Raw genomic sequence first — 24,373 nt, 5'->3', positions numbered from 1 at the left:
AATTCTGGAGCAGATGACTTATGCCAAATATTTTTCTACTCTTGATGCCTCAGCAGGCTTCTGGCATCTGTTCTTAGACAAACAGAGTGTATGTTTATGCACCTCCAACACCTCCTTTGGGAGACACGGTTTCCTCCAAGTGCCATTGGGTTATAGTTAGCACCATAGGTGTTTCGCCAGAAAATACAACCATTTTTCTCTGATGAAGGACATGCTAAGACCTCAACAGATGACACTGATCTGGGAAACACAGTAGAAGAGTAAGACCAATGTTTCCAAAGAGCTCCCAAAGAACCTGAAGTGCTGGCCTTGACCTGAATGAATAACAATAAAGAAATGTGAACAACATCTAGTGGGTATATTTGTTAGAAAAGAGAAAAGGAAAAAGAAGGAAAAAGGAAAGAAAAAAAAAAAAAAGAAAGGATGCAAAAAAAGAGAAGGGAGAGAGGGAGGGAAAGGAAGGTGCACAAGGATTCTTTGGAATATAAGAAACTTAGTACCTGGTGCAATTGCTTCTATCAGCTGTCCACATTTCTGCCTTGGAAGAATCACTGAGTGAAAATAAGATTTAAAACTTATTAAAGAATCTACAAGAGTTGACTGAAGAGGCCCCTGTCTTATAGCAATGCAATGATAAGCACAAGATGAAATTGATAGTGGGTGTGTCCAGTCAGTGTGTTACCACATCCCTCTCTGTCAAAGCATTTAACCAATCTGTGACAGAAAAAGGAAATATCAGTATCATAAAGCAGAATAAAAGGCTGTGAACATATTATCAGTATATTAGAAGCACTGTCATACTTCTAGTGTTTGTGAGACCATCAGCTCAGTATATACACAGTAAGACTGATGAATGTATGAATGTATGACCTGATTCATCCATGTCTGTGTCATTTGTTCAGTCTATCAGATGTTCTTTATATTCACAAACTTTTTTGTTATTTCATCAGCATTAATAAACGCCCTACATTTTCCTAAATTAACCATAAAATTTCATCTAACTGATCATTAACTAGCAGACACTGATATTTTTTTTAACCTCATTTAGGTACTTGTCCTTTTGCTAGGGTCTCCTAGGAAAAATGACATGAAAGGCAAAAAACTAGTTTCTTTCTAAATATAATTTCATCCATTTTTAAACATATTTAATTTTAGTACTAAATTTTTTTGAAGGGAAGGCTAAACAAACTTGCTGGTCTCTGGCGTTACCTTGCGCTTCAACAACACAGCCTCACCATAGTGATCTCCAAGGCCAAAACTGCCCCTTTCTAAGTAAAACAGCCAAAAAATAGTTCTTAGGGGAGAAGATCCGGTGAACACAGCATTCACCACAGATGTCTTGATCCAAGAACAGCTGGAGAAATACCATTGAGGTAACTGTCTTTTAGATCAAGACTGAATCTGTATAGATTAGATGTGTACAACATATACCAGAGATTGGAGCTACTCCTAGTCTGTAACAGTTGGGAATAAATAATTTCACAGAAGTGGCTGAAATAAGTTTGTGTTTACTTCCATTTGAATACTGACTTCTTCCAATGATGATTCATTGGTGACTAGAAGCACTGTGTGACATTTTGTGCTATCAGCTGTGAAAAAAACCACTGTTCCTTGCCTAGGTAATACAGCAATATAAACCTGTCACGGTAGAATGGGGTTACCTACACATTTATCATGCTTATGAGATGAGTCATGACTTCTGTAATCTATTTATGTCCATCCAATGTCTTGTTAATTCAATCAGTCAGCCTCAGCTTGACCCCAAAAAAATGCTTGAAAAAACAGATACAGCTAACAAACCTCTGAATACTGGGCACTCCAGAGATCTATCAGTTTGCAGTGCTGAAGTGAACAAATAAACAGATTTGAAATAACAGTGAAGATCTCTTAATATTTGAATACAGAAAAGGGATCAAATGATAGAGTCACGTTACAAAGAAAAATCACTGTCATGTATCACAACTCATACTGAGACATCTGTGGACATGAAAGTAAACAAAAACCTCTGTTGCTGGTGTTCACAGACAAAATCCTAATTATGTCTCCTTTATTGAATAACATGTCCCATGCTTACCATTTGGTTGAACTGGTGCTAGGAGCTATGTATTTGTAGCGCATCCTGGGAAAAGTAACTTAACCATGAAGTCCAAGAGAGAAGGGGTATAAAGAAATAAGAGGCTTTGAAGGTAACTGCTGTGATGCATGGTAACATTTCAAGGGAAAAGAAATTACAAAACTTTAATTGTTCATTCAGTAAGCTAAGAGGAAATATTTTGATTTGGGAATGTCAAAACATTTCATTTTGATAAGATATCTGAAAATTAAATTTACTGAACAAAATGTCCTCAACTATTTTCATAGTCAAGGGTTTTGGTTTTTTTACTGCAATTAGCTTCAATAGATATGAATTGAGAGAGAATTCAAGCTATTGGGATTTTTCAATGTGCATATTCATAAACAATTTTTTCATTTGTTTGTCTGGATTTACTTTTTCTTCACAGTTCTGTCTTCTTCATTCAAATGAATGTTATCAACACATTTTCATATCTTTGCTATATTAACAAGTGAAACAAATGGAATCTAAAAACAAGAAAATGAAAGAATTATACAGAGCTCACTTTCAACATGAACACATTCTGAGTTGCCAGAATACTGCAAGGAAATTTAACTTTGTTTTTAGAAAAGCATATTAAAAAAAAAAAAAAAAGTGTAGAAAAAAAGAAAAAAAAATGTAGAAAAAAGAAGAAGCTTTTCATTCTTCTGCCTGTAAAGGGAAGATGCCTAAATCGCACAGTAATCTCTGATGTTCTGAAGTACTCTCAACATCTATGCCGAAAACATGCTGCGAGGATCATCATTTCTTCCCGCTCTGATTTATGCATTTTAAGCTTTCCTGTGTAAACATGGGAAATGTCTTTGAAAATGCTGTGAAATGCTGTAGCTGATAGATGTTGTTTTCAAAACTGTGAAAAAAACCAACCCAACAACTGGGATAGTAACTTATTTCTAGTATATGCTCAGTCTTCTGCCTTCGGGGACTCCCAGCAACCAATGCAGAGCAGTGTTTGGAGTGCAGTGAGGATCTAGATCTCTCACCTTTGGACCTTTGGCAATTTGCTCTGAGGTTTCTAAACCGTTTGCCTCAGCTGCTTGCTACAGATTATATAAATGAAGGTCCAAGTCAGAAGGCTCATTCTCCCTCTGAGGTGGTGGTGAAGAGGTGAAGAGGGGAGGGAAGGAAAAGAAAGAGGATCAAGAGCATCCAGGGCTCGCCATGGGCCCTGTGCAGCTCTTGCTGCTCTTGCTGCTGCTCAGCAGTGGTGTTCTCACACGTAAGTACCATCTTTTATGTCAGCATTTTTTGCTGCTTTATTTGTGAACTTGTTAAAATAAGAAGTGAAAATCGATGGGACTGTGGTTTATAGAATTAGAGATGGAAAGTATGATAAAGAGATCATCTCTTCCCCCTCTAGGGCTGGGCAACCATAAGAGGATCCTAATATAGGAAAAGTTGCAAATGTTGTCTGGCGTTTTTTGATCAAATTCAATGGTTTTTTTGTTTGTTTGTTTGTTTTTGTTTTTTTGCAATGTTTGAGGAGTTCATACAGTTTACTTTGTCCTGATTGTTCTTCTGTAATGCCATTCCGTATTCACCTCCATGGAAGTGCTGTCACTTACAGTACAGACTTACTCCAGCTGTTGCTAACCCTTTTTTTGTGTGTGAGCAAAAGAACTGGGAGCGATAAAGTAAAATTTTGAAATAGAATTTTCTGTTAAAGGAACACAGCTATCAGTAGCAGTAATAAATGAACTAGGCTAGTGAAGTTTTCTTTCTGAATCAGAAAAGACAGCCTGACTCAGTATGATGCTGCATATTGTGAGCAGTCTCTTTGCTTCCCATGAAATGGCTTTTTAGAATGTGATTCTGTAGTGTTAAGATTTCAGGAATCTTAAGGAAGAGAGTGAGTCCAGTGCCAGTTACACAGATCTGAACGAATTTAGGGTTTATATGCAGATACAATTCATCATCGCATTTTGATGCTAACTGATATTACACAGTTTTGAAGGATGCGCTTGTTTCTAATACTTACAATTAATGTTATTACTATAACTACTATATTACTATAGAGCAGCCAACCTTACAATTCCCATTATGGAAGCTTGGAAAGTCTACAGGGACTTATTTTGAAAAATTCTCGCATTCATGTGTGAAAGTCCAAAGAATGATATAGCAACACGAGTGCAGCAAGCTTACTACAGTATACTTTATTCCGTTTGAAATAGAGTCATATGGGATGTATCTAAGATACACTGGAGCAAATAATCCTTCTTAAATTGAACAGACTTCCAGTAAGCGTTCTTTCCTCCTAATTATGAACTCTGAATATTCACCTATATTTTCTACACACACACACAAATCATTGGAAGAGTTTTGGTAGCAGAGAATTATAGTATTACTTACCAAAGTTGTCATTTTTTGACTGTACAAAGTGCAAGTTACAGCCATTCATCCATTCTGCAGTATATCTGCACTCCAAATAGACTAACAAGTTAAAGTAAGCAAACTGCGTTACATGTGTTGCATTTCATCTGTCTGCCTATAAATTTTGTGCCCACTTTTAAAAAATTTCACATAACACAGAACAGTTAAAAATAGTGGTCAACCTAGAAGATGATCCTGAGGTTTAAATCAAAGCAGTTTAATTCAGTGAACTGAAGATCCTATTTTCAGCTCATAGTCCACAATATCAGGAAAATTCATTTAATGCTCTTTAAATTTGACTCTGTGCCATCAATGTTAAGCATATTTGTTATTTATTTCAGTGGAAAACTACATCGATTTTGATATTAATTAGAAAGATCTTGCAATAAAACTATTTCCATTTTTGTTTGCATAGGCCTTGCTTTATGTCTAGAAAACTGCTTGTGCACTTTTAATTCTTGTTTTTTACTCTTTACAGAGGAAGGAACACCTGAAAATGGAAACCCAGGATGTTCAAGTAACTGATTTCTTGCATATGCTTTTGTTATCTTATATTGCTATATCAGCTGAATGCAATCTTCAGAGTTTTTCCTATTCTGTAAATTTCTTCCTCTGAAATAACTAAAACAAAACTGATGACAATATTCTGAAGCATTTATTGTCATTTATTTTAGGTATTTAATTATCCATAAGGCTTAGGCCTAAGAATATCAAAAGTTTTGTAAGATCAGAGAATATGAGGTGGTATTTCTAAACTTCTTTAAAGTCCCCTTTTAAGAAACTTTACTGTTCATTGTTTTGTTGATTTCTTAATTCTCACATGCAAATTCTTTAATCTGGAAATCTGTTTTTATCAAATCTTAAGCTTTATTAATGAGGTTGTGTACATTACAATTACATGGGCTGAATCTCACTTCTTATATTCCCATCACATTGTCTGCTTATCCCACAGGATTGCACTTGGATATCTAGCTAAATACCTGTAGAATAAATCATCAAGTCTATCAGCAGGAACAGCAATTCCTAAAAACAAGTCCAGACTCAGGAAATGCTGACTTTATGCCCTATCTTTATAATGAACTCTGACTGGCCCTGACTGCCTGGTTAGACACGTAATGTTCCATCGTAGGGTCAAAGTACCAAATGGGTTGTTTTCTTCATTATCCCTTTTGATCTTCAGGCTTTTTTTTTCTCTTGTTGGATACTTCAGCACCATCTCCAGGCAACTGATGTTTTTTTTCAGATGCCCAAAACAAAGACTTTTCTGGGCTTCATTGCCAATTTCTTGTGTATTTTTGATATAATAAATTCTTTGTTGTTTCCATCTCTAATCTTGTCATTTCCATATTGCTTTTCCATTTATCACTGCTTAAAAGCAGGAAATGAAGCAATAATTATCCTTTTGGCTTTAGCGTAGTACTTACTGGCACTGTGAAAATTTCTGAGCATGTACAGTTAAGCAGTAGTAAAGTCCAGGACAGCAGAAAATAACAGAGATAGTGGTAAATTTAAGGTTAATTAGATGACTTAATTGACTTTTCAAATGTTTGCAAGATGCTGAGTGCTATATGATACTTATTAATTACAGTAATTCTTCGTGGCAATTGCATTAAATTCAGTTAAAACGCTATTGAAGTATGTCAAGCTTATAAAAATGATTGCTCAAGGAGGAAATACAAAGTGTCACAGTAATATTCTATTCTCCTTTCTAAGTATGTGAATCTGTGACATATATAGCAAGATCCCATTGCTCTTGCCACGTGACATAATAAATATTTTATAACAGAGGAGGAGTATGATACATTCATGGCAGGTTCTGGAAAGTAAAGACATAGAGATTTGATGGTGGGTGTGTGGGTTTACAGCAAGATGACTTTACCTATGAAAGTAGACAAATACATTTTGATAGTCACAAATGACCACATAGGAGCAATTTAAGAAACTGCTTTTCACTCAGCATCACAATAACAACACAACCCTGTGGGATGTTCAGTCCAAACTGAGGGAATGGTAACTTCTGGTTCAGGTACAACTAAACTGCTTTAACACTGTCACCTAACATGCCCAATCATATGGTTAGTTTAAAATGATAACTGTAAATACAGTGGGAACTAACTGTACCTGAGGACACTATGTGGCCTACATTACACATTCCAAACATCAAAAGATTATATCCCTGTGTTTGACAATGAACAAAATATTTTTTTTATGTCTGTTACAATATTCATAGAATCATAAAATCACCAAGGTTGGAAGAAACCTCTAAGATCATCCAGTCCAACCATCCACCTATCACCAATATTTCCTACTAACCCATGTCCCTTGGTATAACATCTAAATGTTGGTGCCTGTACCACCTTCCTGGGCAGCCCATTCCAGTGCCTGACTACTCTCTAGGGGAAGCATTTCCTAACATCCAGTCATTCCTGCCTGTAGGATTTAAAATTATAGACAAATTGCCTCTGAAAACAGCAGACACATGCTCTTTACATAGCTAAAATCTAACTCCAATAAAAAGAGTCTTCTCTAAGGAAATTCCTTGACTTAATAAGTGAATTCATTACAGTAGATTAGTGGTTTTAGGAAGATGTTCTGTAGATTCAGGTGAAATAGTAATGAGGAATGCTAGTTTTGGTGTCCTATTCTTTCCCATGTTTATTTACTTTCAGTCCTTTTCATGTTGTTTAGAGCTTCTTCCATCTTCTTTGAATTATTATATGGAAATCGTAGGTGAAATTAATAATTTTATCAGCAATTTTAAAACTTCCATTTTATTAGTTTAAATAGAACAAATTGAGTCATTTTTAAAACAGTTCCACACCTTATGTTTTCTGCCGATTCTGTCATTATCTTTAATGGAATGTGATCTTATGGCCAAATGGGGTCATATTGTCAGCACTCGTAATGTAGAGCTGTGGAACCAAAAACTTAACACTTCCAACTAAAAATTTTGTCTGATCTATAGTTTCTCTAGAACGTATCCAGCTGTTCTTTGTCTATGAACTCCTCTACAGCAAATGTACAAGAAAATAGTGGGACAGTTTGCATGCTTCCTTTATGAGTGCTATACATTTTAGTTGCACATTCATATGGATTGTAAGGATCTAGATATGCATATCCTACCAAGTGATGAAAATATTTTTGTTTTCCTAATTGCAGAAGATGCGGCCCGATTTAAAAGCCTTAGAAAATATGTTTACTTATATGAAGCAGAAACATCAAGTGGGATCACGGGAACAGCAGATTCTCGAAGCGGTTCAAAGATCACCTGTAAAGTAAGGAAACAGGAGTAAATACAACTCACTGGACTGTATATCAACTAACATAGGACTTGGCAACTGGGGAGCATCCTTCAGTGTTTTTCCAAATAAGATTATTATTTTGAAAGGCACTCACTGAGAGTCCTGTAGAGTAAGCCTCCCTGTTCTAGTCAGAATATTCCTTCATACCACTGTATCAGAGCTTTTTTGTCCTGATTGGGCTGTACTTATAAGGGACAGGGGAAGAAGAGCTGGTAAATGAGCTTTCCTTGGCTACTAGGTTGGGTGTACATCAAATAATTATAGAAATCAAACTAAAACAACTCACTGATGCCATGAAGACCACTTGATAGCTTATTGATGGTAACCGTCAAGACAGGAGCCATACTGTAGGGATAAAAGGCCCCACAGAACATTAAACTAATGTCTGTCCCAAACCCCTTCTAGCTTCTCCAAAACATTCCTTTCACTAGTTTTTTTTTCCTGCAGTTGAATAATTGATTTTTATTTTTGGCTTTCAGTATTCTGACATTCAACAGTAATCATTATGATGACACAAGTTTTCAAGCAATTATTTCTAGTACTGTAAATTTTCAACACCTAAAGTTACTTTTTTAATATGTATATAGGAAACGTCACACCATTAGCTAAACCAATACTTTTTTTCATGTATTCTTCCTCAATCTACCTTAAGCTGTTGAGAGCACTTTGGAATCTTTTCCCAAGAGCAGCAGAATCAGCATGATTCTGACACTTTGCCCAACCCAAGGAACATTGTGTTTTCAAGACTGGAACTAGATGGTAATGAAAAAAAAACAGATAAACACATAGAGTTTGTATTCTCAGGTTGAGTTGGAGGTACCACAGCTGTGCCAGTTCATCCTGAGGACAATGCATTGCTCCCTAAGGGAGACATTTGGTGTTGACAGTGAGAGAAGAGCCATGCTGAGGAAGTCAAAGAACTCTGATGACTTTGCAAATGCCATGTCCAAGTAAGAAATATCAGTTATCAGTAACTAATTCATCAATACATGTAGTTTTGGAATTGAATGGCTGATAATGTAACAGCCATGACTATGCTTTTCCAGGTTTAGGACATGCTGATGATAATGTGGCAGGTTTATATGCTGGTTCCATAGCAATTCTCTCCCTATTCTGTTTGGGGCTAATGCAGTTCTACCAGGGAAGCTATTTTTCTGTCTAGAATTTTCACCCAGAATGTTGTTGTAATTTTTTTATATCATTTACATCATGAAACTGTTGGTTAGTTTCCTACAGGATTATTGCAAGTGGAATATTTGTTCTTGTGTGCAAGTTCTCACATGACTGTCTGCAGCCATTTTCCATTGCTGATACGGTACAAAGACTGTGCAATAGAAAGGCATTTGAGACTGAAGTCCGGATTTCCTATCATGATCTCTAATGACCTATGCAACTTACCTTTTCCTTGCTTATCTACTTTTGTAGCTTACTATTATTCCCTCCACCCAACTAGTCACCAGTGCTTGGTAGTGTATGTATTTGTACACTTTTATGCTTATTGCAGTGCCTCACAATCCACTCCCTCTTGTTTCCCAACCCACAGATTTTAAAAAACTTAGGAGAGTGTTAAAATATATTTGTCACAATAGAGTTTTTATTTAAAAGCCACAAGTAGTAGCTTTTAGTCTTTCCCATCATTTCATAGATAACTGCAGTAGTTAATAATTACCACAGTCTAAAAATTTGCTCATCTCCTATCTGAATTGTTGCAATTCCAACTTCCAGCCATTGCTCCTGATATTTACTTGTCCTTACATGACGTAGTCTGGTGATACCAGAATGTCCTTGGTTAGAATTTTGCTGGAAAGAACCTACTTTAATAGTAATATTTTGTAATAGTACTAACAACAAATATTAAATAATGATAGACCAAGATAAAACATGCTGCTTTAGGTGTAGCCCATCAGTTTAAAACCATGCCTTCCTGGGTGGTTTTAACATGATTTCATACTAATGGTGGGGATTTCTTTGGCAGACATGAGCTAAGATTCAGCACTCAGGATGGAACAAAAGTTAAACTATATCCAGAGAAGGATGAACCTCTGAATGTCCTCAATCTCAAGAGAGGAATTATCTCAGCTCTCCTTGCACCAACAGAAACAGAGGAAAACATAAAAACAATTTCCATGGTAAGAATTTTGAACAGCACTCACCTTCTTTTCTTAATAAATGGAAGAAATCTCACCTAGTAGAGTTATTCTTAGATATAATTTTCAGAAGACCTGGAAATTCAAATGACTGTGTGTGCATTTCTGCCAGAACAGAAAATGGCTGACAGCATGAATAAAGACACTGATTCCTTTCCTCCTTCTAGGATACTGTATATGGAAAGTGTGACAGTGAGGTTGAGTTCAAATCCAGAAGAGGAAGTGTTGCAGAAGATATTTCAATTAACAGGAACCTGAAAGCCTGTGACAACTTCAGTCCAATCAGAGATTATGTCAGCCCTGTTGCCATTGTAAAAGGACTAGTAAGTATACCACTAAAAAGTCTGTGATATAACATTCTTCTACACTGCTTAAAAAGATAAGCAACTACTAATTTTGTACTGACCTTATAAAGGGTTTTCTGCACCCCTACGTAAGAGAAGTCTGTGGTTTTGTTGGCAGTTAGTAATGAAGAAGAGATGCAGAGAAAAAGAATATAACTATCTTTGATGTTCCTCCCAAGAATTCTTGGAGGAAACCTTGTAATAGTTGGAGTTGGTACTGTTGACTGCACAATAACCTATCAGAACATATACAAAATTTTTTATTTTGTGAGTCAACATTTTCAACACTCCCACTTCATGTAAACCATTTAGTCCTCCAACACTCAGATATGTCTGTGATATGCAGGAGAGGGCTCTAAATCTCCTGAAGTAAATGTTTTTACATGCTGTTCAGGCTACTTATGAATCCCCTACGACTGCTTGCATGAATATTTGCAGATTTCTTCCTGGTACTGTGGCATCTGTGTTGTTCAGTGTTTTCCCTAAGAAAAAAAAAAAGAGGAATTCTGAAAATCATGTAACTTCTGCTACTTCTACAACTTGTTGTAGAAAACTTCAAAATGTGTATAAGAATGAAATTAGAAAGAATATCAGTTGTGGTGAGGGTCCTGAACTACTCTAAAAAGTACAAGCTAGTTTATATGAACTAGTCCTATATTCTAAGAAAATCATGAAGTAACTACTATGCCAAACACCACAGTGATGCCTGAGGAAAAATATCTGTAGGATTTTTGCTTGTAGAGAGACTTATGTTTGCTACTGGCATAATTTCCTTTTTGTATGAGAATGATTACAAGTTATGCACCATCTATTAGACTGTAAGAGTTAAGGTTTCAGGAAAACTAGCAAAGTTTAAAATTGTTTCCTATATTATTTACTCCCATTTTTTTTCATTTTACAGAACATCCCACTATCTACCCTTCTGAGTAGCACTCAATCCTGTCACTACAGTATTGATGCAAAGAAAAAGCATATCAGAGATGTTGTCTGCAGTGAAAAACACCTGTTTCTGCCTTCCTCATACAAGTATGTTGATCACTATTTATAATTACCATTTTAAAATAAATATTCAGTTTGGATGCTAATGTATCAAATTCTGCCATGACTTTATCCCTAAATCTGCACTTTGTTTGCAAGGGTGCAAGAAGTGTAGGAAGATCCCTCAAAGGAATTTTGACTCAACTAAAGCACTGAATTTTTGTTTGTTTGCTAGAAATCAGTATGGTATGATGACAGAAGTCAACCAGACACTGAAGCTTGAAGATAATCAGAGGATGAATAACAGAAATCCTGATGGAGGTACAGCTGCAATTCTAAATAAATCTCAAATAGAGGAACCAATTTTTTTTTTCTTTGAAAGATTTCATTGAATTCATTGAAGATGTATTTGAGAACACCAAAGCAAATGATGATTTTTAATGAATCTCCACTGACTTAGACAGGAAAAAGATTTGGGGAGAAATGTGAAAAAAAAATGAAAAGTTTAAAAATACTTCATAATTCTACACAATCTTTGTCTTTTCATTTTAATTTTGAAACTAATCTTTATAATCAAAACATTCTAAATAACCTAAATAATGGAAAGTAATTCCAATCTTTTTGAAAATGAGTTTAACAAGACTTTTTTAAGTTAACCATAATTTCTTTTGCAACTTCAGTTGCATCAATTCTTGATAACTATGTGTTCGGTTCTGAAACGCCCTTCTTTACAATGCAATTGTTATTGCATTGTCGGAGCACGTTTTTTCCTAAGATATACTCATTAAAAGTTACAAAGGCAAACTCTGCTAATATAAAAGCTGCCAAGAAAATATCTTCATGAAATTTTCAGATGCTTTATGCAGATAAGTATCATTATTCTACTTCAGGGAGAATTGCATTTAAATTCCATTTATTTTTACAAAATGTTCAGTTGTTGAACTTCAACAATTGCACAGTATAAGGCAATCTATACAGTTGATATTAATTATATTCAGTGTAGAGAGCTCCTTGATCAAGTAATAAAGAGTGTCATTGGTTTAATTTCTAGATGAACTGGAAGAGAAAGGACTTGCACTGGAAAGCACAGATGCTAAATTTTCCAGGCAGGGTGATGCTGTTTTGAAAATTCTTCAGGAGCTGCAGAAACTTACTGCCTCCCAGCAGAACCAGCAGAGAGCAAAACTCTTTTACAAATTTGTTTCTGGACTTAGAAGTTTGCACAACAGCACTCTTGGCTCTCTTGTACCAAAGATGATGGAAACTTCAAGGTATGTTCCAGCACGTCCAGCGTGTGTCAATGCCATAGCAAAATAATTCTAAAGTTGACGATTCGCTGCACATTCTCTTAAAATGTAGTTTAAATAGATGTCAAGATTGCCCTTCAGAAAGATAGGTTTCGTATTAATAATCTAGAGAGGGAAATAAGAGAGTAAGAACTATGAATTTATTATTTTTCCATCAGAAGTGCTCAGATGGTAATAACTTGAATATTAAATAAATGAAAACAGTTTAAGAATTTAAATAGGTCTGAAAGTTCCAGACAGCTATGAAGTACTAATATTGCTTGATCATTACCTGATCAAATCTTCCCATTTTAATGAAGAAACTAAACTATAAATTAAACTGAGTTGAGTATAACAGTATAAGGTTTTACTCCCCACCACCAAGCCAAGTGTATATGCCTGATGCAATCCAGTGAACATGTTATTATGGCCAAATATCTTTTATCTAGTTTTGCTCAAGGACAGCGTAATTCCAAATTCCAATAACACAGTTTTGAAAGTGAGATTTTTAGAGCCATGTAAGTGCACAAACCTTTGATTTTACGTTGACCTCCACTCCCAAATCCTACTATTCCTGTCTTGGCTGGATTTCAGTGAGTTTATGCATTTATGTTATGAGTTAATGCCCTCAGTCTCTAGAGAGATGAGAGCTTCGGTGTGATTCAATGCATTATAATACTGAAAGGTATGGAAAATCTTGAGGTCATGGAAAAACTAGATATGTCTGTGAAATTGTAGTACTGTTAATATTTTTCATCTTGTTATTATCTAGTCGTGTATTATCATAATTTGTAAAATTAAGCAGCTTCTTCCTGATTAGCAATTGTGTGTTTTACTTCTGGCCATACGTAACCACACATGTATATTAACAGACCCAGGTGAATGTGTCAAATGTTTCTTTCAAACACGAAGCATGCAGGAATAACTGCAAACAAGAATATCATTAATTAAAGCCATCGCTTTTCCTTTCAGTTCCATCACGATTCAGGCCCTGATTCAGTGTGGGACTCCAGAGTGTTACAGTGCAGTCCTTCAGATACTGAGAACTGGAAACGTAAATCCACTTGTGGTAGACCTGGTCACGTATACCCTGGGACTCTTGCCTTCTCCTACTCCAAAGAGAATCCGGGAAATTCTTAACATGGCCCAGTATCAGCCAAGCAGAGCTTCCTTTTATGGCTTGAGTCATGCTGTTACCAAGTAAGTAGTGGCAGCATATAATTTTACAAAATAACATCAAGAAAACATTACAGTGCGCAAACTCTAAGACTAGTCCTCCTTGAGGGTTTCTCTTGAATTCTCTTGAATTTGTTCTACTGAAATAAAAAATAAATAGGCTTTTCTTATTTTAACCATTTGTTTCTAATGCATTTTTTTGCTTCAGGTTCTATAATGAGAAGATGATTGTAACAGAGGAAATAACAGATGTTGCTGACTTCATGGTATCACTGCTCGGCACTGACTGTTCTGGAGATGCTGAACTTACATATCTCACACTTCGGGTATTTTTATTTGTTTCTCTCCTTATCGTAGCACATATATTACTTTGCTTCTGTTGGTGGAAAAAAGAAATTAATCATCTTTCTTTGTTTTCATCACTGACAGGCTATTGGAAACATGGGTGCAGTAATGGAGAAAGCTAAACCCAGCCTGAAAGCTTCTCTTAAAACATGTATCAGAAATCAAGCTGCATCACTTTCAGTTCAAAAAGCAGCCATACAGGCATTCCGGAAAATGACCATTACAGAAGAGGTAATACACAAGAACTAGCATAACCTGCATTTTTTGTAATTATGCAGTCTTGAAGAAATTACATACTTGAAATTATTTCACACTGTCTATTCCCAAAGGAGTGTGACAACATTGTTATGTTTATGTAGGATCGTTCAGCACTTCTGAAAGAATTCCAGGAAGGGGATGCACCTACAGATAAACGTCTAGCAACCTATCTCATACTGATGAAGAATCCTTCCCCAGCTGATCTCGCAAAGATTATGAGAATCCTCACAAGGGAGAAGAACGAGCAAGTGAAAAGCTTTGTCGCTTCACACATTGCCAACATCCTAGACTCTGATGAAGTAGGCATTGAAGAGTAAGTAAAATTTTGTTATATACTGGTCTCCTAAGAAGAACAAAGTTTTTCCATAACTGCAATGAATGTTATTTTAGTAGTGTGAGTTTTGTATGGGTTTTTTTGTTTGTTTGTTTGATTGATTCTTAGTTTGCTGGTTTGTTTTCTTTGTTTAAGAACATCAACTGAGTAGATCTACAGCTTTGTTAGAGCAGTGCTGCTCTTGCCCTTAGACTTACTATTAGTATATGCAGAGAGCTAACCATCTGCACAATCACCTCAGTTGTCTGCATGTGACACAAGAAATCTCTCACGTAGGGATAAAGATTTTTTGCAATTCATACTAATCATATTTGCATTGCTATCCTCTTTCCTAGTCTAAAAAGCCATGTTGAAGAAGCACTGAAAGGAAATGAGGTTCCAACAGCCAAAGATTTCAGAAAATTCTCACAAAATTATCAAGTTTCCAAAAGAGTTTCTGTACCTGGCCTCAATCCCATCTCTGCCAAAGTAGAAGGAAATGTGATATTTGATCCAAGCAGCTATGTTCCTAAAGAAACTATGCTGAAAACCACCCTGAACTTGTATGGTTTTGGCCCAAGTGATATCTTTGAGGTACAATTATCAAAAGCCTTTGCTAGTATTCAACTGTTTTCTTTCTCACTTCTGTTTGCTTATAACAACTTTCCATGAATAATGTATTGTTTTTACAAGCTTTGGGAGAAATCTAAAGATCACTGTGCTTACAAGGAGACTTTCATTTGATCTCAATGGGCTTTAGAGCAAGCCATCCGTTATGTGATGTCACTTGCCATTGCCTGGATGGACGACCCTGTTGGAGTTATTAAAGGCCACAGCTAGGGTAAAATGAACCCATCTGTAACAAATGGACTTCATGCTAATGAGTCATTACCAGCACACTGAAGTACTCATAGTAGATTCTAAGTGAGATACAGCCTATGTGTAGGTTTTATGTTGGACATCGCTGAAGAGAGAAAATTAATCATGAGATCTACTATTCTCTTATCTTGCATATCTTTCCTTAAGAGTCATAGACTTGTAGAATATACTTGAAATGCATTTTTTGTTCCCCAGAAAGTCTGTTTGTTGTAAAGGTACAAATAGTGGAGAACCTCTCTCAGTTATGGCATTGTTCTGTTCATTTCAGCTTGGCTTGGATGGAAAGGGATTTGAACCAACACTGGAAGCTTTGTTTGGAGAGAAGGGATTTTTCCCAGATACTGCAAGCAAGGCCCTGTACTGGGTTGATGGCAAAGTGCCAGAGCAGGTTTCCAAGGCTCTCTTTGACTACTTTGGTTACTCCCACGATGGCAAGCAGGATCAGGTACAGTTTGAAAGCATTCTCTGTGCAGCACAGCATTCCTATATTTATATAGTAATTACAGCACTTATGTGTTTCTTGTATACGAACTTTCTCCTTTTCGAGTACGCTAAAATGGAAGTTCTTAATGCTGTTCAACGGTATTCTTTCTTCATGGCATGTGGGATGGGCCTTTGTCTGGAGGAATAAAAAATGTCAACATTAACTGATATTCAATATGTCATTATTCTAGATACATGACCTTATGGATTTCTCTAAATCTATTTTACTACTTTCTGACTGAATTTTCAGGAGATCACTAAAGCAGTAATTCTTAACCTTGAAAAACTGATAAAAGAATTGAGCAAGAAGGAAGCTCCTGAAGGAAGGGCATTTCTGCGAATCCTGGGAGAAGAGCTTGGGTACATGAAACTCAATGATTTCAAATTGCTGGGAAGCGTGGCTCTAGAGTGCATTAAAACTCTTCAGAGAATTCCTGAAATAGTATGTTTCTGATTTTTCAACATATATTATTCCCCACTATTTCTTTTTCTACCAGTTGTTTATAAAGTCTTGATTTTATTGATACATTATATGAAGAATGTAAATTTGATGCCTGTTCCGGTCACATAAAATAAAAATACTTAAAATGAAATGTCTAAATTTAGTCTGAAGGGCTCTAAGGAACCCATAAATACCTCTCAATAACTAAGTAGAGTCCTTCTTGTAGATGGGTGAAGGAAAGGACAAAAAGGAGGTTCAGATATTATTGCAGAATTGTGATATACTGATTTTTTTATTGAGATATATATTAGTATTAATTAATGGTATATCATATTAAAAAGAAAAGAGAATGTAGTAAAGTTCAGAAATACATAGCAAAACACTGCTTTTGATGAAGTCAAAAAGACATTTTGCTATTGACTTTGAGGAAGCCAGAATGTTACCCAAATCAATCCACATTCCATTGTGTATATCAAGGCAAGTGATAAAATCTAGCATCCAGCATCGATTAGTTAATATTTGTTTCCTTGTTTCATTCACAGATTGCACAAGCCATCTCCAAAGGTGTTGACAAGGACTTATTTGTCCACTATATGTTTATGGACAATGAGTTTGAACTCCCAACTGGAGCAGGTTTGCAACTGAAGTTTGCCTTGTCTGGAATAGTGACACCTGGGGCCAAAGTAGCTGTGAAACTTCATCAAAAAAGTGTAAGTCTCAACAGGTCTCTTTATTTTGTCTTCTCTTAATAATCAGCAACCTCATTTAGGGATTAAACTCTTTACACCAAAAGAATTTTAAAGGCTGAAATACTCTTGAAATAAAAAAGTACTTACTCATTAGAGGCCTTCGGTTAATTCATGGATAAAGTTCACAATCAAATGATAAGTAATGCATATAGTAAGTCAAGTATGTGATATAATGAAATTTATGAATTAAAAGTATTTTAATAATCTGTTACATCTAATCCTTGTCATGTCTGTGTATTTCTCTCTCCATGATCTCAAATGAGAGTAGTGGAAAAAGCTGCAGCACATGAATTTGGTGTTCAAACCAAACAGTTAATAAAAATTTTTGATGTAACTAAATTAAAGTGAAATTTTTGCTTTCTAGTTAAAAGAAATATTGGAAAATGAGCTAAACAAAACTTTTCTACAAGAAATAAAACATTTTACAGTTTCAAAAATTAAAGTGAATGTGACAAAAATACATTTTCCAGTTAAATTTTTAAATGAAATATTTGGAATCTTTTTTTCAGATTTTGTAATTATTTTGCTCTATTTTAGACAATATTTTATATAGTCCTCAGTAGTTTCAGCTCACTGAGCTTTTAATTTGATAATGTGTACAGTATTTAAGTAATTTTTTTAAAAGGCCCTTAAAGTTATTCTTGGCTGCCATTACATTACTTGTGGAATCTTTTCCAGAATTTTGCTTTCTGTCCCTTCTTGCTATAATGGTGAAACCAAAAGCTTGGAAAGAAGCTGTTTTCTGTTTAGAGAAATTGAAATCTTGGATCCATTTTTTTTTTTCAAACTTTTTACTCATTGTTTTGGAGAATTACTATATTTTCTCTGCAGTGGAAAACTGGTTCTCGTTTTCAGATTTAAAGATATATGCATTTAACTTCATGTACAAAATCTTTCTGCAGATGAGTACTTCTGTGTAAGGTTTCCCAATGCTATCATCTTGCTGTATTTGCTGCATGACAACTGTCGCTTATTTGCTCCCTCAGCTGATTTGATTTGGGAATCAACTTTTTGAATAGCAAAATAAATTATACAAACTCTACCTCTAGATTATCAAGAATGAGGACATTGTGTTCTAAAAAGTATTTTGGGAAAATAAAATACATTATTTTGCTTTTGTTAAATAGATGCAAGCAGAACTCATTGCTAAACCTTCAGTAGCAGTTGAGTTTGTAACACATCTAGGAATAAACATGCCTGAATTTGCTAGAAGTGGTGTGGAGATGAATTCCAATATATTCCATGAGTCTGGAATTGAAGCACATGTTAGTGTGAAAGCTGGACAGCTGAAATTCAGCATTCCTGCCCCAAAGACCCCAACAAAACTCCTCAGTATCAGGTAAGGGGAATTGAATGAGAACTTCTGAAAATGTGTTCTTCCCCTCTTTTCTTCATTTTTCATTGTGATAGAATTGAGAGATTAGGGCAGACATGGAGAAATTTTCAGTTTAGAAAAATCTCAGGCATTGTAAAACTGAGATTACTTTTCTTGTAAGATAAGTAAATAGCTTAGGAGCCAGGCCTTGCAGATTCTTTACTTTGACACTATTTTCTGTAACTTCCAATAAGATACATACCATTTCTATTGCTTTGATTTCTCTCAAATGAGGTTATTGTATTAGCAATGCCTGGTTTTAAATGGAATTTAAATGAACTGCTTACATTAATTGGAGAGGATAAGTGGCTCAACACATGGAATTATAGTTATCACTAATAATGCTTATAATAATAGTAATAATACGCTACTTGATCATTTAACCACCGAGTGTTATTTAATTAAGCCCCTACCTCAATTAGTTTTATTCAGAGTGTAACCTTACTCATAGAGCAACTTATGTGCAATGTCTAAACTCCTGTTTGGGGAATAAATGAGTCGCTTTCCTTTTCCAGCAACACACTTCATTTGGTGTCTCCAGCCAAAACTGAAGAGATTCCACCTCTGATTGAGAACCGAGAATTCTCAACTTCGTGCAAGCCTTTCATTTCTGGTCTAAATTTCTGCACTAAATTATTGTACTCTAATGCCAGTTCCATGGAGGCAGCTCCATATTATCCCTTGACTGGAGAAACCAGGTAAGTTAGGAAAGCTTTGACTATGTCTATTTTGGGTTAACTAACCTTCCTTCTTAGGGCTTATTATTATAGTACTCTTTTACCTAAAAATTACCTTTAAAAATATTGAAATACAGACTTGCATGAGCAGCTCAGAAAGAGAGCTATTGAGAACTGTCTGATTCCTCCTGTTTGTGGTCATGGCAGAATCAGTTATTTACAAGACATTTGTTTACTCCTCCTTTAGATTTGAAGTTGAAATAGTGTCCACAGGGGAAGTGAAAGAATACTCTGCAAGTGCAAACTATGATCTGCAGAGAGAGGGAACTGACCTGGTAGACACATTAAAGTTTGCGGTACAAGCAGAAGGTAAGAGTCTGAAAAAGAAATGTGGTTTAGCTCTGCTTTGATCTATATGTCACTGAACTGGAAAAAAGATTTTTATGAATAAAATGCAGTAGAGGTATTTACAGTATGAAATAGAACACTCTTATCACACTCAAATAGGCACTTTCACTCTCATTTCATTTCATATTTGCAACCACATTACAAGTTCTTCATGATTTTGTACCTCTACAAATTTCTTCATGTGATTTAAATTAAATTTTGATGTCAATGAATGTAAGAATGGAAAAGGAGAAATTAATGATTTCAACATAAGCAATAGGAAAACTACATTTCTGATGAAATATGGAAGTAAAGCATACAAATGGAGAAAAACTGCATAAAACAAAAGGTGTTGGGGTTTTTTTGTTTGTTTGTTTTTTTAAATGAGAGACAACATACCTTATGCAACAATAATAGTGGCAGGATTAGTCCATGATGAGCTTTGAAGATGAGGAGAAAAAGATGAACCTGTTTCTAACGGAGACCCATTCAGGCTTTCTTTAGATTTTCAGGGTGGTGTAATTTTCAACTGATTCTATTTTTTCTCCTTCTTAGAAAAGTCCATAATGCTCCATAGTTGTGGATAACAAGACTCTATTATATTTTCCAGGTGTAAAGCAGCATGAAGCCACACTAACCTTTAAGTACAATAGAGACAGGAAGATTCTGACCAGCGACGTCTCCATTCCAGATGTTGATGTTGACTTTGGTACTAACTTCAGAATCACTGATGAATCTGTTTCTGGGAAGAAAGCATATACCTTCGTTATAGACTTTAATAACAAGAAGATTTCTGAAGTCACTCTCACTGGACAAATAAGGTAACTCAGAAGACCTCTTTTTCAGACTTTTTCAGATATTTTTGGATAAGTTAACTGAAGTTTTTATTGAAGGCAAAAATTTTTTGAAAAATAATATCCCAATTTGAATAGATTGCTCTTATATATATACATATAGACATATAAAATTGTCATTCAACTCCTGTTTGAAAATCCTTGAAATATTTTACTTGTAATCCATCACGTATACATAAAATAAATACACCTAATATACCAACTGATCCTTTCTACTACATGTATGTGTGTAATTCATATTGCAAGTTTTGAGTGGTGGTTCTTCCACATTTGCAAACATAACTACAAGGATGACATTTTACTAGAGTTATTGCAGGTGTGATGGTCCAAGGATATAAGCAAGGCAAGGTTTGTACAGAGAGGTATTAGCTTTTACTAGGTATATTCAGCTCTAACAGAGTTATTGCATCTCCCCGTGAAGGGCTCTAACAGCACTCAGTAAGCAACAAAACCAAAAATAGCTGAGAGCTTCCTGTAAAAATTCCCACGCTTCACGATGAGAATATTTCCGGGAACATCTACAGGGGAGCTAACAAAAATGTTCAGCCTGCCAGGGTTTCTAAAATTGTCTGCCTCACAAGTCCATGGTGAATTGAGCTGATCACATTCTTTAATAAACCTCAATCTTCCATGGAATTCTGTGATCTTGATGGTGCCCCAGGGAGTCTTTGTCTTTGCTGTTCATGCAGAATTGCCTCTGATATCAGTGGGAGTTTTGGACAGATGTCAGGGACCTCAATTCCCTTTCATTTGCACTACCATAATATTAGAATTCTGCTCAAGTCAACAAAGTTACAAGATATAAAATAAATGTGAGTGAAGGAAAATGAAGCCCAGTGGCATAATATATTTTGTCAACTGTTTTGTTTCTATCTGATTCAAGGTCACACTCAGTATCCTTAGCAGAGAATCCAGCTTGAGTAAGGAGTTCAGAATTTGGTTCAGATAGAACATTACCAGACAGGTAGATATTTCCATCAGTTTCAGTATTATAGAATTATACGGAACATATTAAGGAATTAATATTGTGTGTATCCACACAGTCGTATTTTAATAATTTTCCTTAAATTCCCAAAGTAACCAATGGGAGCTGAAGATAGTCACTGACTCAGAAATAACTTTACAAGTTTAACTAGTTCTGTGTCTATAACACCTATTCTGATTTTTACACTCTTTTTAAATGCTGAAATTGCTTCTGAAACATAAGAAACCGAGTAGAATGAAATGTTTTATATTCACCTTTACATTTCGCTTTCACAGATATGCTGGAATAGAAGAAGCAATGCTGAGAGGCACCGTTTCTATTCCTCGTCTGCAAACTGAACTTAAAACTGAAGCACTGGTTAATTATTCACCCACCAAAGGGTACCTTCAGATGAGCTCATCTGTAGGAACCCATGGGAACACAGTTTCAAAAAGAGTTCTTCTCAGATATGGTATGGGCAAAAAAATAATTCATGTGTACAAGCTGTAAATGTAAACATCTTGTTACCTTTGTTTATATTGTATCCCTAAATAGAACATAAATATTACTGATTTTACTCTTTTTTTTTTTTTTTTTTTTAATCCATTATTTTCAGATTCTGAAAAAGCTGAGCTAGAGTGGAATTCAGGTGCCACTGCTGCTGTGGGAAGAATGTCTTCTGCCTTCCAAGTTGACTTTTCAGACTACTCAAAGACTTTAGAGAAGTATGCCAACGAACTTCTGGATCGGAAAGTCGCTCTTACAGATATGACAATGCGACATATTGTATCACAATTTATTGTGGTATGTTTCAATCTACAATTACAATTACAGCATCAGCATGTAGTCCTGACTAACTTTTGTCTTCCCAAGGAAACCAAAACTGGGACAACTTGTAAAAGCATTCATCAATTTGAATAAGATTTAGTTTTTCAACTTTGGTCAAACCAACCAATTTATCAAATGCCTAGTGCCATATGAATAGTTACGTTGGCTTTCAAATAATTTATATAACTTGTAAAAGGTTAGGAAATCCTAAAACTTGTACTTTGAACCAACAGGCAACCAACACCTGGCTACAAAAGGCATCAAAAGATGTCCCCTATGCCCAGACTCTACAAGCCAAACTAAGTGGACTGCAGGAACTGAACATTCAGAAGATTAAACTGCCTGTTATCACCATTCCTGAAGAACTTTTCCTGAAAAGGTAGCTAGAGAAATTCTGATAAGCACCTGAACAACAAAAAGAGAGACTGAGAGGCAGATAAATAGAATACTTCTTCTGTCTCTACAAAATTAAACCATAAACTAGCCAGTGTGATCTAGACATAAAAATGCTCACATACAGTTGATTTCATTGCAGTTTCTAGCATATATTGTTCTTTCCAATTAGCATTCATATCACATTGCTTCTCTTCCTATGCATAAGGATTCAAATAGCAGTTTTGCTTGGTAATATCTAAACTGGTGCACCCACAACTACTGCTGTGATAAACTGAAACATAGTTGTATAGCTTGCTCATGAACAAGGAAAATATTGATGGAAAAAAATGAGCGTAAAGTGTAAGATTGCATTATAAAAACAGATGGGGAGGTGCACTTCATGTTATCTCTCTTTGTATTGTTTTTCCATGTACTTTCACAGTGGTAATATGAAATATTATGTCTCTATTGGTTTCATTGTGTTCATAAGCTAAGTACTAAGAAGGAAAATATTTTTTCTCCTAAATTCTCATCAGCAGTGCACAATAGAAATGTCCTGAATGTCAGCAATTTCTGTTCAAATTCCTTCATTTTGAGGATCGTTTTCATGCTAATGCATCTTTTCATGAATGTGCATAAGGTAGATTAAGATTTGGATTGTAAGAGTAGAAAATCAAATGCAAGATTGATAACAATTGCATATTTGACCCCTTGGATGACACTCTCTACCTGTGAGCTTAGGTTAGTTAATCTCTGAACAAAGACCCAGGAATGCTTGAATTCTAATGCTAGGTCTTATGGAAATAGTGTGATTCTGGACTACTTGATCTCTCAGTTTTATTTTATCTCTCTGATAAAATAAAGGGAAAAACACTGGCAGAATTCACCATTATCAAAAATGCTTTGAAGAGGTTCTGATAGATGAGTGCTTTAAAAATGCTGATAGATAGTTGTTACACTTCTCTCTAAACCTAAAGTAAGGATACAACCATTTAAGTAAGCCTAGTATTCTGGTTCTATATTTCTAGTAGAAATCATTTCTGTGTACATGTCATGGAGTTGCATAATTTTTAACAAAATCACTTTTATTTTCTAGTGAAGGCCGGATCAAATATAGCTTCAATAAGAACAGTTTTCTAATTAATATTCCATTACCATTTGGTGGAAGATCGTCCCATGACATAAGAGTGCCACAGACTGTTAAAACACCTCGTCTAGTAATAGAGTCTATGGGAATAAACATACCATCACAGGAATACAGAATGCCAACATTTACTGTTCCAGAATCCTATCCTCTTCTTGTGCCTTTATTTGGTGCTTTAGAGGCCTCCGCCAGTGTGCACAGCAACTATTACAACTGGACAGCAGCATACACTTTGACAAATAGCAGCACAGAGAAAACAGCCAGAATTGGAACTACTTATGCTGTGAATGCTGATTCTGTTTTTGAGCTACTATCCTACAACATGAAAGGTAAGAATATGTACTGATTCTGTAATACTAGCTAAACTATTTTGATGATATGTACTTTTTTTTTTTTTAATGTATCATGTATCTTCATATTCACATTGCTTATTTAAAGAAAGAGATTCTGTAATCTCTTTGTTTTTAAAGATGTTATGTAAATTTGTTATTTAGGAACTAAGGATGAAGTCAAATAATCCATTAATAATGGATTAATAATAATCCATCATAAGGTGTATATTTTTCAGTATATTTTATACTGAA

At 35.3% G+C, this 24,373-nt stretch overlaps 1 protein-coding gene across 1 annotated transcript in view; it reads left to right on the top strand.

The window, feature by feature from the left end:
• The first annotated feature begins 3,195 nt into the window (after positions 1-3,195).
• Positions 3,196-24,373, top strand: part of APOB (apolipoprotein B) — a 35,476-nt gene continuing 14,298 nt past the window's right edge. The window contains exons 1-25 of the mRNA NM_001044633.2: positions 3,196-3,332; positions 4,962-5,000; positions 7,643-7,758; positions 8,590-8,735; positions 9,761-9,914; positions 10,100-10,255; positions 11,178-11,302; positions 11,490-11,575; positions 12,306-12,525; positions 13,513-13,740; positions 13,925-14,042; positions 14,146-14,292; positions 14,421-14,632; positions 14,989-15,226; positions 15,780-15,956; positions 16,245-16,436; positions 16,979-17,146; positions 18,313-18,524; positions 19,076-19,258; positions 19,485-19,606; positions 20,235-20,445; positions 21,739-21,914; positions 22,059-22,246; positions 22,504-22,649; positions 23,742-24,118. Of these exons, the coding sequence (NP_001038098.2) occupies positions 3,275-3,332; positions 4,962-5,000; positions 7,643-7,758; positions 8,590-8,735; positions 9,761-9,914; positions 10,100-10,255; positions 11,178-11,302; positions 11,490-11,575; positions 12,306-12,525; positions 13,513-13,740; positions 13,925-14,042; positions 14,146-14,292; positions 14,421-14,632; positions 14,989-15,226; positions 15,780-15,956; positions 16,245-16,436; positions 16,979-17,146; positions 18,313-18,524; positions 19,076-19,258; positions 19,485-19,606; positions 20,235-20,445; positions 21,739-21,914; positions 22,059-22,246; positions 22,504-22,649; positions 23,742-24,118 (4,195 nt within the window). The 5' untranslated portion in view covers positions 3,196-3,274. The remainder of the gene's footprint in view (positions 3,333-4,961; positions 5,001-7,642; positions 7,759-8,589; positions 8,736-9,760; positions 9,915-10,099; positions 10,256-11,177; positions 11,303-11,489; positions 11,576-12,305; positions 12,526-13,512; positions 13,741-13,924; positions 14,043-14,145; positions 14,293-14,420; positions 14,633-14,988; positions 15,227-15,779; positions 15,957-16,244; positions 16,437-16,978; positions 17,147-18,312; positions 18,525-19,075; positions 19,259-19,484; positions 19,607-20,234; positions 20,446-21,738; positions 21,915-22,058; positions 22,247-22,503; positions 22,650-23,741; positions 24,119-24,373) is intronic.

The sequence above is a fragment of the Gallus gallus genome, chromosome 3 (assembly GCF_016699485.2).
Source record: "Gallus gallus isolate bGalGal1 chromosome 3, bGalGal1.mat.broiler.GRCg7b, whole genome shotgun sequence".
Classification (NCBI taxonomy): domain Eukaryota; kingdom Metazoa; phylum Chordata; class Aves; order Galliformes; family Phasianidae; genus Gallus; species Gallus gallus.
This window is presented reverse-complemented; position numbering and strand designations above follow the sequence as displayed.